The following is a 12,319-nucleotide window of genomic DNA, read 5'->3' as shown; positions in this document are numbered from 1 at the left end:
CCATCTACGTTCCTGGTGTGCTGGCAGTGGAGGGGCAGCTCCATGGGACCTGTTCTGGGAGGGAGGGCCATGTTAATTTGCATCCTTTTGAAAGAGGGAACAAGCATTTCTAGTTCCACAGTGATGAACAGAGTCATGGAGCTTGAAATGTGGGATCTTTGGAGAGTTTCTTACAGAAGCCTGATGTGGGAACTCACTTTTCTTGGGAAGATTCTTAGGAGTGATGGGCAAATGGGCTCTGGGAATCTGGACATGGAGACTGCTCTCTGTTCCCTGCCCTGTTGCAGAGCAGCTCATGGTGCTTCATCCTCTCTCTGAAATCCCAGGCGTGAAGGACCATTGGCCAAAATGTTTGTGGCACAATGTGGGACCCCTACTCCTGCTGTACACAGAAGGAGGACTCAGAGAAGCTGCAGTGGGCAGAGAGGTGAGGGGCCCAGGAAACCCCAGCAGCAATAACAGAGGCACCACTGGTGCCCTTGGCATCAGCAGGGCCTTTTGTTTTGGTCTTGGCAAATGTCAGTGGTGCCATTCTCCTGGATGCGAGGGTGGGAAGGGGAGCTCTACAAAGTGGGATATGGGGTTGGGGTCCCTTGATCTCAGGACCAGAACCTCTGCGCCTTCTTATCCACACTGCTGCAGAGCACTGGGCAGAAATACTGCTTCCAGTCTTGTAATGTGCTGCCCAAGCAAATGTAAAATATTTAATCTGGCATTGCCAAAGGGGTGCTTTATGACTTCTGCCAAATTACATTATATAAACATAATTAAAGGGTTAGCTTTGTTTGAATCTGTCATTCTAAGCAATAAAGATGTCAGATAATTTATTGTTGCATTTTGATACTCACCCTATTAAGCTAATAACTGTTTTTGTGTGTGCATGTATGTATATGAGAGCAGTGTTCATGGAGTTTGTCTTTTTGAAAGGTGGCTGAGTCTGAGGATGTTGCTGATGGAGTCCAGGAACATTCTCTGCTACAAAACCACCTTCCAGAGTTTGCTTTTGAGCCTGGATGCCTGCAGCTCCCAAAACTGCTTGGGAAGGCTGAGGGGAACAGGAATCTGTCCCTGTGCATCAGTGGCAGCAAGAATCTGGTGAGGGGAGCAGGGAGATGCTGGCACTACTGCAGGGGCAGAGCTGGGATTGTGCTGGGTGTGCTGCATGCATTAGAGGTGGGATGTGAGCCCTGCAGCCAACAAGTGTCAAGCTGGGATAGGATTCAACAACCTGAAACATTAAAACCACAATATTTCACATGAAAAAAAAAAATTAATAAGTTCTTTCTCCTGCACTGTGGACCCTTCATGCCCAAGAGGTCTCTTTTTGCCTAGCAGCAGGTGCTTCACTGAGTATTCAGCATTTCAGCCAAGTCCTTGTTTTAGGAACAGAGGTGCAACTACCTGGCTTATTGAAGATGGGGGGAGGATTTGGACACATGCCTGTGCTGTGGGTACCAGACAGGAGCAGCCCTGGCACAGTATAGGATGGAACAGAGCAGAAGACATGTCCTTCCTTATCTGGGAGGGAGCTGGGATGGTTTTGGCTGATGGTGGCAGGAGCTCCATACAATGGGGCTGACGTGCTGGGTACACACTCAGCTTCTGGAGCAAAACAACACTCTCCCTCCCCCTCTATTTTAAGACCTGTGTTACAACCACTAAATTGATAGAAAAACAAGCCCAAATCCTGTTGAGTACTAGGACAAATATTTTTAAGGTTATTTTAAGATTTATAAAAATATTAAACTAGAGAGTAAAACACACTTTATTAAACTGTCCTATTTACAGTCACATACACAGACTCTCTGTTGGGATACAGAAAGTAAAGATGCCTCTAAATTGCATTATCAGATTCTGAGAGAGTTTATAGATTAGCAGGTACAATTATCCTCCTGAAATCTGCTGTTGAAATAGGCTTTCCTTACAGTCCGCTTTCCTTGTGACTGCTGCTGAGTGCACACATAGAGCTGTAACATGCTCTTTGTTCACCTCTCCAGAGCAGTGGGTTCACAGGGAGCTGAGTTTGTCAGTCATGCATCACTCCTATAGCATAAAGTGTCCTATTTAATACTGAGACATTGCTGCTGGATGCCTGAAGAGCCCAGGCATACTAGGGGATTAAAAAAATAGTTAAATTAAAGACCAGGGCAAAAATAGTTTCATGAGTTTTCTGTTTCAAATTAAACTCTTAAAAGCTTCTTTCCCAAATTTCTTCCATTCGAGTTTTGGATCCAGTCCTAAATGCTGGGTCTGAAACCCCAAATTACACCACAGCTTGTGCCCACGTCAGTGGAGGGCTGGATCCAAATAGCAGAAATAACCACATTGAAATCCAGGGAAGCTTTGGGTCCCCTGCCCAGGTTCAGCAGAGCCCCTTTGCCTTGTGGATCCTCTCTGCCATGCCAGACCCCCATCTGCCTCCCCACAGCCCATCCCCACAGGGCCAGCCTGCCTAAATATCATCTATGGTGTAAATATAAAAGGACCTGTGTTAGCTGTGAGGTCTGGTAGGGGTTAAGTCTTTTATAAGTTCAATTAGGAAATGAAACTCGCTGGGAGACCTGCAATGCTTTCCAGTTGTTCTCCAAGTATCACAACAAACCTCCTCATTTTAGGCATGGTATCTAGGGGGGTATCAGGCTTTCTAATCTGGGGTTTGGTTTGGGCTCATCTCTACCCAAAATATTATTTTAACCACTCTTTGTATTTCATTTCCATACTTTTTCTTTGGTATGCTTTGAGAAAAGATTCTGCCAAAGACAGAAATGCTTTGAGCCTGAAAAACATTTTTTTGCTGTGTATATGGAAGGCAGTGTTTTGCTTGGCTTAGCTTGTGAAATACATGGCACAACCTGCATGAAATATTTGAGGCTGAGGAGACATGAGCAAGTCTTGAAAAAAGAAATAAAAGAAAAAAGTGAATTTTCATTCAAGGGTCTCATTTGTTTAGAGCCACACCCAGACAGGAGGTGTAGAGCAGAGCAAGGAAGAAGAGTTGATTTATGAACTTGTAAAATGAAAATTATTATAAAGTTAAAAAAACCCAAAACAACCCTTCCAAAAAGCTCAGACTCATGGCAAGGTTTCTACATATGTGAGAAGGATTTAAATCATTAGCGTTTGATAAAAATTCATGAGACTCCAGAAGTACCAGGGGTTGAGAGGAAAGCCCTGCCTCACATGCCCAGACTGTGGAAAGGGCTGCCAAGCGCCCCTGTCCTCACTGGGGTGGGCTTTTCCTGCCAAGGGTGGCACTATGGGGTGCAAGACTAATGGGGAGTTATCAGAATTGTAGGATAATTTAGGGGACCTGCTGGAAGGGATCTCTGGAGTTTTTCACTCTGACTTCCAGCTCCAAGCAGGATCAACACCAAGTCTGTAATTCCATGGGCTCCTCTGCCCTAGAAGTGTCAAAAAAAGATGCGAGGAAGAGATGGCCGGAATAACTGAATCAGGCTCAATCTGCTCTTTAGTAGAGCTCAAAGCAGAGAAGGGCCTGGTTTGCCCTATTTCAGACTAGTTCTCCTTGGAGATCACAGCATCAAGATGGGCTTGTGGGCAAAGCAGAGTTGTGGCCACTCAGTCTGTCCCTGTGCTTGTTCCTCCATGGTGTGGTGCCCCAGGCTGCTTGACCACGTGTCTGGAATGTGTAAGCTTGATTTCCATCCATTGTCTCTGCCCGTGCTGAGATTTTGGCTACTGGAAGATGTTATCATATATATTGCAAGAGTTCTATTGTCAGTACATTGCAAGGGTTCCATATTACCAGAATTTCATACCTCCTTGATGTTTCTCATAGGCAGCTCCTCCAGGCACTGCCTCTTCCTTGCCCTCACAGCAGCCACTGACTCCAGTTCCCCTTCAACCAACCAATCCACTCTTTTATAACACCCTTCTGACTGGCTACAGCTGTGGCCTGTTAACATCAGGCCTGCTCCCAATCTCTAATAATTGGCTCAGCTGCAACTCCTTAATGGGGTAAGATTACTTACTATACTGCCTTTATTTTCTTATATTGTATCTCCCTATAGGAAGAGGCTGTGATGGTGAGAACTACTGCAGGTGATGTGTTGTCACACTGCCTGCCAGCCACAATTTGGGTTGGGTGAGGGCAGCTGGTCATTGTTTGTGGCCAAATATTCCCAGGGGCCTGTGATAACACACCAGAGCAAACCAAGGCAAAACTCCCACCTCTTGGATTTCCAAATCCCAGCCACAGCCCCATGGAGGTCTGAGATGTGGGCAGAGGAGGAGCTGGGGTAGCTGCAACATGCAGCAGATGTAGGATATTAGCTGGCTCCTCTACACTGCTCCTGCTGCAGCTGGTTGCCATTTTGCACTCTTGTTTGCTTCTTGGTCATTGCTTAATGCCTTGCTGGCAGTTCTCCTGACATGCCTCCACCTGCAAGCGAGCAGCTTCTCCTGCAGCCCCTGGCAGAGCAGACTGTGTCCCAGCTGGGGAAGTTTCCCAGTGAGATGCTGGAGGGCATGGGAGAGAGAACCAGGACTTGGGGACCAGCTGGTCCCTGGAACAACCTGCTCTCTCCATCCAGACACCTTTCCACTTGTCAGGAGAGCTTCTATTTATCCAGAGCAGACAAAATTCTTAGGAAGGTAATAAAATAGGCTGAGGTTCTGTGGGCAGCTTGTGGGATATTGCTTGCTTGCTTTTAACAAGGAGTAAGTTTTTTCTTAGATTGCAAATTGTCCTTTGAAGATGCCCTGGGGTGCTGCACAGGGCAGTTTCTTTAACTCAGGGGAAAGTTTCTGGATCTAAAGTGTGTGGGACAGATGGAATCAGCAAACTGAAAGCTGATGTTTAGCGAAGTTTGCAAAGCCAGTGGTGGCATGGGACATCCCACTGCAGTGACCTTAATGTTTGCAGCACCACACAGGCTCCACACCAGCAGCTCAGTCATGTTCTGTGTCTCTTCAATGCCTTTTAATTCTTCTGGTTGCCTGCAAGGGTTTGATAGAAAAAAGTGGTGTTTTGGAGGCAGAAGAGAAGATTTATAGACTTCTAAATTAAAAAAAAACCCAAAACCTGACACTGGTCAGAGTTTCTTGACACCACCATTCCTACCAGTCATCCTTGCTGAGGCTGGAGCTACAGCCCGTCCTTCACAACATGCTGGTGCGTGGTCTTTAGCCTATAATATTTCTGAAGACTTCCAAGACTGAATTTTCCTCTTCCAGTGTCCACAACCCTAGTGCAAAAAAAGGTTAGAAACTGCACTTCTAACAGAGAGTGTTGGGGTCCAGATGATGTCCCCAGCTGTTCCTATGTCTTCTCTGCTCAAACACATCTTTTTCTGTCACTGGAGCAAATCTTGGTGGAGGCAGAGATGTTGCACTGGGATGAGTGAGAGTAAAACCTCCAAGAGGAGCTTGCAGGACAGGCTGATAGAGTCTGTTTGTGCTGGTTCCTCCCAGGCTCCTCCCAGCTGAAGCAACTCCTCCAATCTGACTATCAGCCCTTCAACTATCCAGCCCAATCTCTGTAACTCATTTCTAGGTTGAGCTTTTATCCTAACTAACAGGAGAAAAAAAAGTCCTTTTGAATGGAAGAGGCATTCTCCTTGTTAGATTCTGAAAGTGAAGCACATGCACATGGGCCTGGTGCTTTTGCAGGACTTTAGGACTTGCGGGACTCATTAAATCTGTTTAATTTGGCTGTATCAGTGTGCCCGATGCATGGCAGGCATCAACACACCAAAGCTTGGGCACCCTCCTGCAGGAAGGCCTGGGCTTCAGGAAGGGGAAGAAGGGAAGTAGGAAACTGAAAGCCAGCCTCAGGGAGTGATAGTTTGACCTGCTTGATTAGGAGGATTTAAATAGCCCGTTAGGGAGCTGTGGAAACCCAGGGCACTGGGAGTATTTCTCTGTCTGCTCTGGGGTGCCCTGACCCCCAGGGGAGCACTGACTTTGACACCCATTCATGGAGAAAATTTCCTAAACTTCAAGATGGCCTAGAATCCACAAAAGTGTGAAATAGATTATAGAGAGTAGTGTAGGTGGATCACTTGGTGAGAAATTTAGGTTTTGGGATTTTTAGTGTGTTGTGGATGGAAGCAAGATGGAGGGCACAGGATACTGTCCTGAATTTCTTCTTCATGCTGCTTCTTCCTTCTTCTTCTTGGGTTTGGGTGGCATTTTGTAATTGGGCAGGAAAGTCTGCATTGTGGGATCTGTGGGATCAGTTATTGGGTTAAAAGGGAAAATAATCTAGGTGTCAATTCTTAATTGGATAGTTTAGTCTTAAAAGCCCTTGTAACAAGAGATTGTTGGTCATTTTGTGCTTTCTAATGAAAAACTGCAGAACTCATAGTTGTGAGACTGTTTTACTGATAAGAAATAATAAACACCTGAGTCTGAACATGAATTACTGTCTCAAGTGCCTTCAATTCAGACCCAGAGAAACCAATGACTACTACCTCAGCAGCTGAGACCCCCACAGGGAGCAGGCAGGAGAAATTTGTTGGTTTTAAGAAGTGAGTAGCCACTGTTTATAGAGCCATGCACAGGAGCTGCCAGGCCCAACAGAGGAAGGGCCCAGGGGATGTTTTTTGCTTAGGAGAGGGAAAATGCTGTGCAGCTCATCCCAGTGAGCTGAGCTATGAGGGAAGGGCATTACACCATGGCAGTAGAGTGGTCAAACATCCCCAAGGATGTGCCTGTAGATGGTGTTTCCATCTGGTGCTGGGGAGAGAAGGAGCAAGCCCTGTGCCCTGAGGGCTGGGACAGAGGATTGTGGCTGTCAGGGGACTGAAACACCCAGCAGAGCTCAAATTATAGCAGCGGAAGAACCCTAAGAGATGTGAGGAAGGGAATTTAATAACTCCTGGTCCTGCACAGGGTGGTCAGTCCCCCTAACTCTGAGTGAACATTCTGTTGCCCAGCAACTATGAAGTTGCCAAGTAAACATTCCCAGAGGCTGGAGTAGCCACAGGGCCTCTCTCCAGGGCTGGAGTAGCCTCAGGGCTGCAGAGGCCAAGGAAGGTCCCAGGAAAGCAGAGGCCAGAGGCTCCCAGGCTCATTCCTGCCTGGTGCCTCCCACACTGAGCCACAGGGCTGAGGGGCAGCCCCTGAGCTGAGCTGGCAGAGAAGCAGTGCTGGCAGCACCTGGGCTCTGTTTCCTGCTGCTGGCTGGAGCAATGGAGACCTGGAGCAAAAAGGAGATGTCAGCCCTTTTCCTCAGGATGTGCAAGGTGAAACTCCCATCCTTCCTCAGGTGAGGGGGCTCTTCCTCCAGCTTGCATCCTCTTCTGCTGCCTTCTCCATGCCTCTGTCCCTCACCATGGGAAACCCCCATGCCTTATGTCTATCACTTCTGCCTCCTCTTGTACCCCCTTCCCCAGCTCTGTTCCTCCCTGTAACACCCCCTTGCTCTGCCTTGGGATGCTGCTGGGGTGGGGAGGGGATGCTGTGCTGCCAGATGGGATCTGAGATGGTGCTGGGGGGTTCTGCCCCATCACCCTACCCGGGACACCGTCCAACATCCAGAGCAATCCAAGGATCCAAGCAATCCACCCTGCCAAGGAACTCGAGTCAGTGTGTAACCTCGAGGAAAACTCCTCCTGCAGGGAACCCAGAGTGACAGAGGAGGACTCCCAGTCTTCACTTATGCAGCTCTTAAGGAAAAAGAAAGAAGTCCGAGAGATGGAAAAGGTCATGGCAGAGAAAGAAGAGGTGAGAAAGATGGGTGGGTACTGGTGCATGGCTGGGATGGTTTGTGGTTTTTTGGAGTTTTTGGGAGGCAGGTGGCAGATTTTGGGTGCATGTCACCCTCACTGTGGTGCTGCCAGGCCTTCAGGCAGAGGATGAAAGTCATTGCTGACCGCTGGAGGGACCTGCATGCCAGGAGGGCCCAGCTGAAAGCCCATGTGGAGAGATCTGGAAGCGCTGTGCAGGTAACACCAGATCCTTGAGCTGCACTGCAACCCCTCCCCTCCCCTGGGGAAGAGGGTTTTGGGCTGCACTCCTGTTGAGAAGAACAGGACTGGCAGGGCACAAGGTTTTGTACCACGGATATGGGAAGGCCTGAGAAATCTTGGGTGGAAAAGAGCTTGTACTGTACCAGTGAGATCTCCTGCCAGCCCCAAATGTTCCCCAGGAAGGGTGTAAGCCTTGTCCCCACTGCTGACATCCAGATGTCTCCAGGGTGCAGATACAAGCAGGTCTGAAAGTCAGTCTGCCATCCTGGGTACCGGTCTCCAGAACCAAAGGGTCAATGCAAGAGGGATGGCCCTGTGAAACAGGGAGAGGAAGTGTTCACAGGGTGGTCCAGAGCTGGCCTCTCCTCCCTGAAGATATGTCCTACCACTGCTGGTGAGTAATCCAGCTCCATCTTACCCTGCTTTCCTTTCCCTCCCTCTGTATGTGCATGTGTGGGGCTGGGGGAAACCACCAGAAATGTGAAGAGTTACGAATCCAGGCTCTGAAGACAGACAGAAAACAGAGAGAGGAGAACCTAAAAATGGATGGTGAGCTTTTGAGAGCCAAGATGGAACTGGAAACCCTCAGAAAAAGACACCGTAAACTCTGCAAAAAAGTGCAGAAGTACTCCATCTTCAAGAAATATCTGGAGGATGTGGTGGAAGTCTCACAGGTGAGTTTGAACATAAGTGAGACAGATCACAGCCTTGGGGAGAGACTTAGATAAATGCCAAAACTAGAGACGGTAGGGTAAGTCCAGGACATTGGACACTTGCTCAAACCCAGAGACCTCAGATGGGATGGAAAAACCAGCCTGCAACCAAGGTGAGCCACAGGGAGCAGAGTTACAGTAGGAGAGTCAGAACAGCAAGTGGAAGATTGAGAAAAGCAAAGAAAAGCCATGAGAAGGGGGGAAAGCTTAAGGCTGAGGGGAATGGGGACACCCTCCTGTCACTGCTTAAGGTCAGATGAATTGTTTGGGAGAAAGGAAAAGCTGCCCAGAAAGTGTCCCCAGACAGTTGCCAAAAAGCTGTGCTCTCTCTTGAGGATGTCAGGACATCACTCACATGCCAACCACCCCAGCTGAGGCCTCCCAAGTCCTGGGGATGTGGCTATGGACACTGCAGTTGTTCTTTGTGGTTTATCAGAGCACTGCTCACCTGGGAAAAGGTGCAGCACATCCCCTTGCTGTGGCAGTGACAGTTGTGGTGTGGCACAGTGGGAGCCCACCACACCAGGAATGCAGCAATGCCCAACAAACCAACTGGTAAGGACAGAATCCCAGAAGAGTTAGGGCTGGGGAAGATGGGAGATCTTTCAGGAGGGAGAGGCATTGGCACAGGTAAAGGCAGGGTGCCAAATGACATGAGAGCTGCAAGCTGAGAGCGTCACTAACACCAGGAACCCTGTGCTGCAGTTTGAGGACATCTCAGAAGTCATTTCAGAGTATGTGTTGCTGGTGAGGACGCGGAAGGACCTTCTGCAGTCACAACAGGGGCACAAGCAGCTGACTGAGCAAGACAAGGTGTTCCTGGAGCAGTACAAAGCACAGAAAGAAGCTGAGATGCTTCAGTACCAAAATGAGCTGGGGCAGCTCAAACTACGTGTTTATCAGGCTCAAAGTGACATCCCCCTCTGGGTAAGGAATTGTGGGGTGGGCAGGGGGAGATCTCCAAGCCTGGCTCTGTCAAGACTGGCTGATGGCTCATCCTTCAGCGATGGGGTCACAGCAGAGTCCAGTAACAGTCTCTGGTATCACGGACATATTTTATGACAAATCCTTTCATTAGGATCTTTTCTCCTGAGAAGCTGAGAAGCTTCAGCTTCCCCATATTTTGCTGCTTTGGAATGTGATTTGGAGAATTGTTTACCCAGCATGTGAAATTGTTTTTACTTGATGACCAATGACAGCCACCTGTGCCGAGGCTGCAAGCAGTCACAAGATTTTATTATCATTCTTTTCTATTCCTTTCTAGCATTCTGATGAAATCCTCGCTCTATTCTTTTAGTATAATTTTAACATATCCTTTTCATATAATATATATGATAAAATAATAAATCAGCCTTCTGAAACATGGAGTCAAGATTCTCATCTCTTTCCTCGTCCTGGGACCCCTGTGAACACCACATTTGGTGACCCCAAGTGAGGAACACTGCCACACTCTGGGATTGGAAGAGATTCCTAATTTCATCCCTCTCCATGGGGTTGGAGAAGGAAAAATGGCAGACCAGTCTGGAGTATAGAACTTAGGGTCTCCAAGCCAGGGTCTCTGGTGCTGAAGCATGACCTTGCTACGGCATGACCCCATGCTGCCTGTGCCCTCTCCTTCCAGGAGGCTCGCTGGGCTGACATCCAGGACAGGACCTCCAAGAAAACCAGGAAGTTGTGGACTATCAAGCTGGCCATCCACAACCTCTTCCAGTCTGCCAACCTGCGGCTGCAAGCACAGGGGAGTGCGTTGGAGTGTACCAGCTGCATACAGCTCAGCATGGTAAAGCCAAGGCAGAAGGAGGAGCAGTAAGGAGCCTCCACTGCCCCAAGGGAGGGGAGAGCCCCCAGACCCTACAGACACCTTCCTTTTCCTGAGAGAGGGGCTCTCTCTCAGGCATGGCGCAGGGGCAGGGCACACCAGGCAAGCCTGACTCTTCTGAGGATGTAGGGCAGGGTCCTTGCCTGGCAGAAGGAGTGGGAACCAGGCAGGCTGAGGCAGAGGATGCAGACCAAGCCATGGCCAGCATTGGTTTTATTCACCCTTGCCCTGAATTCAAGCTCACCCACAAAAGTCCATTCTGGCGGTGCAGACCAAGCAAGGCAAATACCTTTTTTTGCTGCTCAGTTTGATAGGTGACATTTGCCATCTGAAAGAGCCAACAACCCCCCCCTGTGAGTCCTGTTCCCATCCCTGCCCTGAGCTCTGCCATCTCTCTTTTCCACCCTAGATACAGCAGTTTATCCAAGACCTTAAAGACTTCCAGCTGTATATCGAGATGCAGAAGCACCAGAGGGCTGCTACAGCTCTGAAGACAAAAGGGACCTGGCAGCATGACCTGTCCAGCCAGTGAAGGTTCAGTGGGGTGGGAAGGGAAAGAGGAGGGCAAGAGAACCCTACAGATAACCTAGACTAAAAACAATAATAAAGAAGTCCCTTCATTTCCTGGGAGAATTGGACACATCAGAGCAACTCCATCCCGCAGCTTCAACCCAGACACCATTGGGGGCCCTTCCTTAGAATTCTGGCTGTATGACACAGTGTTCCTGCAAAGCTGGCAAGATTGTGAGAGCAGGCTGGGACAGGAGTATGGTTTCAAACAGGGATCAGCACTAATGTTCGCATGTGGGCATCCCACTCAACCTAAGCTCTTAGATATTTGAGAGACATGTCACAACGAGGTGGGGAGACTGTGCTTTCAGGAGAGCTGCAGAGAGTTCCCACCACCACACCCAGCACTTCCATGGATGTGGACTTCTCTGCACAGCCTTGTGTTATGGACTAAAGCTCACCTTCCCCCTCAAGATCTTAGGGAAAGTGTGGGGAATGGACATAGGTGACAGATGAACCAGCCAAAGCTGAGCATTTAGCTGCTCATCACGTGTGCCACCAAGATGAAAGCAAAACAAGAGGACTAACAGTGGCTCTGGGGACACACTGAGGTGGTCAGTCAGGCTCCACATTCTTTTGGGGACAACCTTTTCTTGCACCAAGGCCTCAGTGACATAAGCTTACAGATTTTGAGGCAAGAGGCCATTGATCACATGCTCTTGCTCCCTGGTCTTCTGTCCTGAGCTGGGGGAAGAAGAGGAAATAAAACACTCTGAGACAGGGGAAATGTGCAATGCAGAAATGCTGTGTGATGCTCAGCTGTCCCCAGGCTTTGGGTGGGATTTGGGAGGAGCAGGGCTGGAAATGGAGCATGGGAATAAGCTTTGAGGGCATGTCCCAAAACACCCACCACTCATTCAGAGGGATGTTTCCATCTTCCTCATCCTCAATGTGGTGACTTGTTCAGAGGGATGTTTCCACTTTCCTCATCCTTACTGTGGTGCAGTGTCCTTGCAATTGCTGGTTTTGTAAGGTGATAGTCTAAACATAATTTGGAAGAATTAAAAATTGGTGTTCAAAAAGCAGTTCAAGTTCTTCAGCGCAGTGAGCATGTGAGTGAGCATGAATCCCAAACTGGCTCTTTTTAGCCAGGCAGGTTCTGCCATCCACTCGGTTTGATCTTCCAAAAAAACAGGGTGTGAACTTTGATATTTCCACATTGTATGGCAAGAAATAACGTGTCTGTAACAGTTTTAATCCTGGGTATTACCTCTCCTCCAACCTTCAGAGATGTACTGATATACACACCCTGCCTTCCCGCATGCGGGTGGGTAATTAGGAAG

The 12,319-nt window shown here is 48.6% G+C and overlaps 1 protein-coding gene across 1 annotated transcript; it reads left to right on the top strand.

The window, feature by feature from the left end:
- The first annotated feature begins 7,154 nt into the window (after positions 1-7,154).
- LOC128947033 (coiled-coil domain-containing protein 42-like) lies at positions 7,155-10,998 on the top strand. Its single transcript, XM_054291115.1, has 7 exons — positions 7,155-7,231; positions 7,584-7,689; positions 7,806-7,910; positions 8,411-8,608; positions 9,353-9,574; positions 10,269-10,427; positions 10,876-10,998. Exons 1-7 carry the CDS (start codon positions 7,155-7,157, stop codon positions 10,996-10,998), a joined length of 990 nt encoding a protein of 329 aa, XP_054147090.1.
- The last annotated feature ends 1,321 nt before the right edge of the window (positions 10,999-12,319 follow it).

The sequence above is a fragment of the Melozone crissalis genome, unplaced genomic scaffold (assembly GCF_028551555.1).
Source record: "Melozone crissalis strain CALT ecotype California unplaced genomic scaffold, PUWL_Pcris_2 ptg000006l_1, whole genome shotgun sequence".
NCBI classification, from domain to species: domain Eukaryota; kingdom Metazoa; phylum Chordata; class Aves; order Passeriformes; family Passerellidae; genus Melozone; species Melozone crissalis.
Note: the sequence above shows the minus strand (reverse complement) of the source record. Positions and strands in the feature narration are given on the sequence as shown.

What these genes read in the sequence shown, in the direction of transcription:
- LOC128947033 (XM_054291115.1), top strand. Translation starts at nt 7,155, where the DNA reads ATGGAGACCTGGAGCAAAAAGGAGATGTCAGCCCTTTTCCTCAGGATG. An exon ending in AAAGTGACATCCCCCTCTGG is followed by an intron (nt 9,575 to 10,268) that starts GTAAGGAATTGT and finishes CTCTCCTTCCAG; the next exon opens with GAGGCTCGCTGGGCTGACAT. An exon ending in GCTGCATACAGCTCAGCATG is followed by an intron (nt 10,428 to 10,875) that starts GTAAAGCCAAGG and finishes TTTCCACCCTAG; the next exon opens with ATACAGCAGTTTATCCAAGA.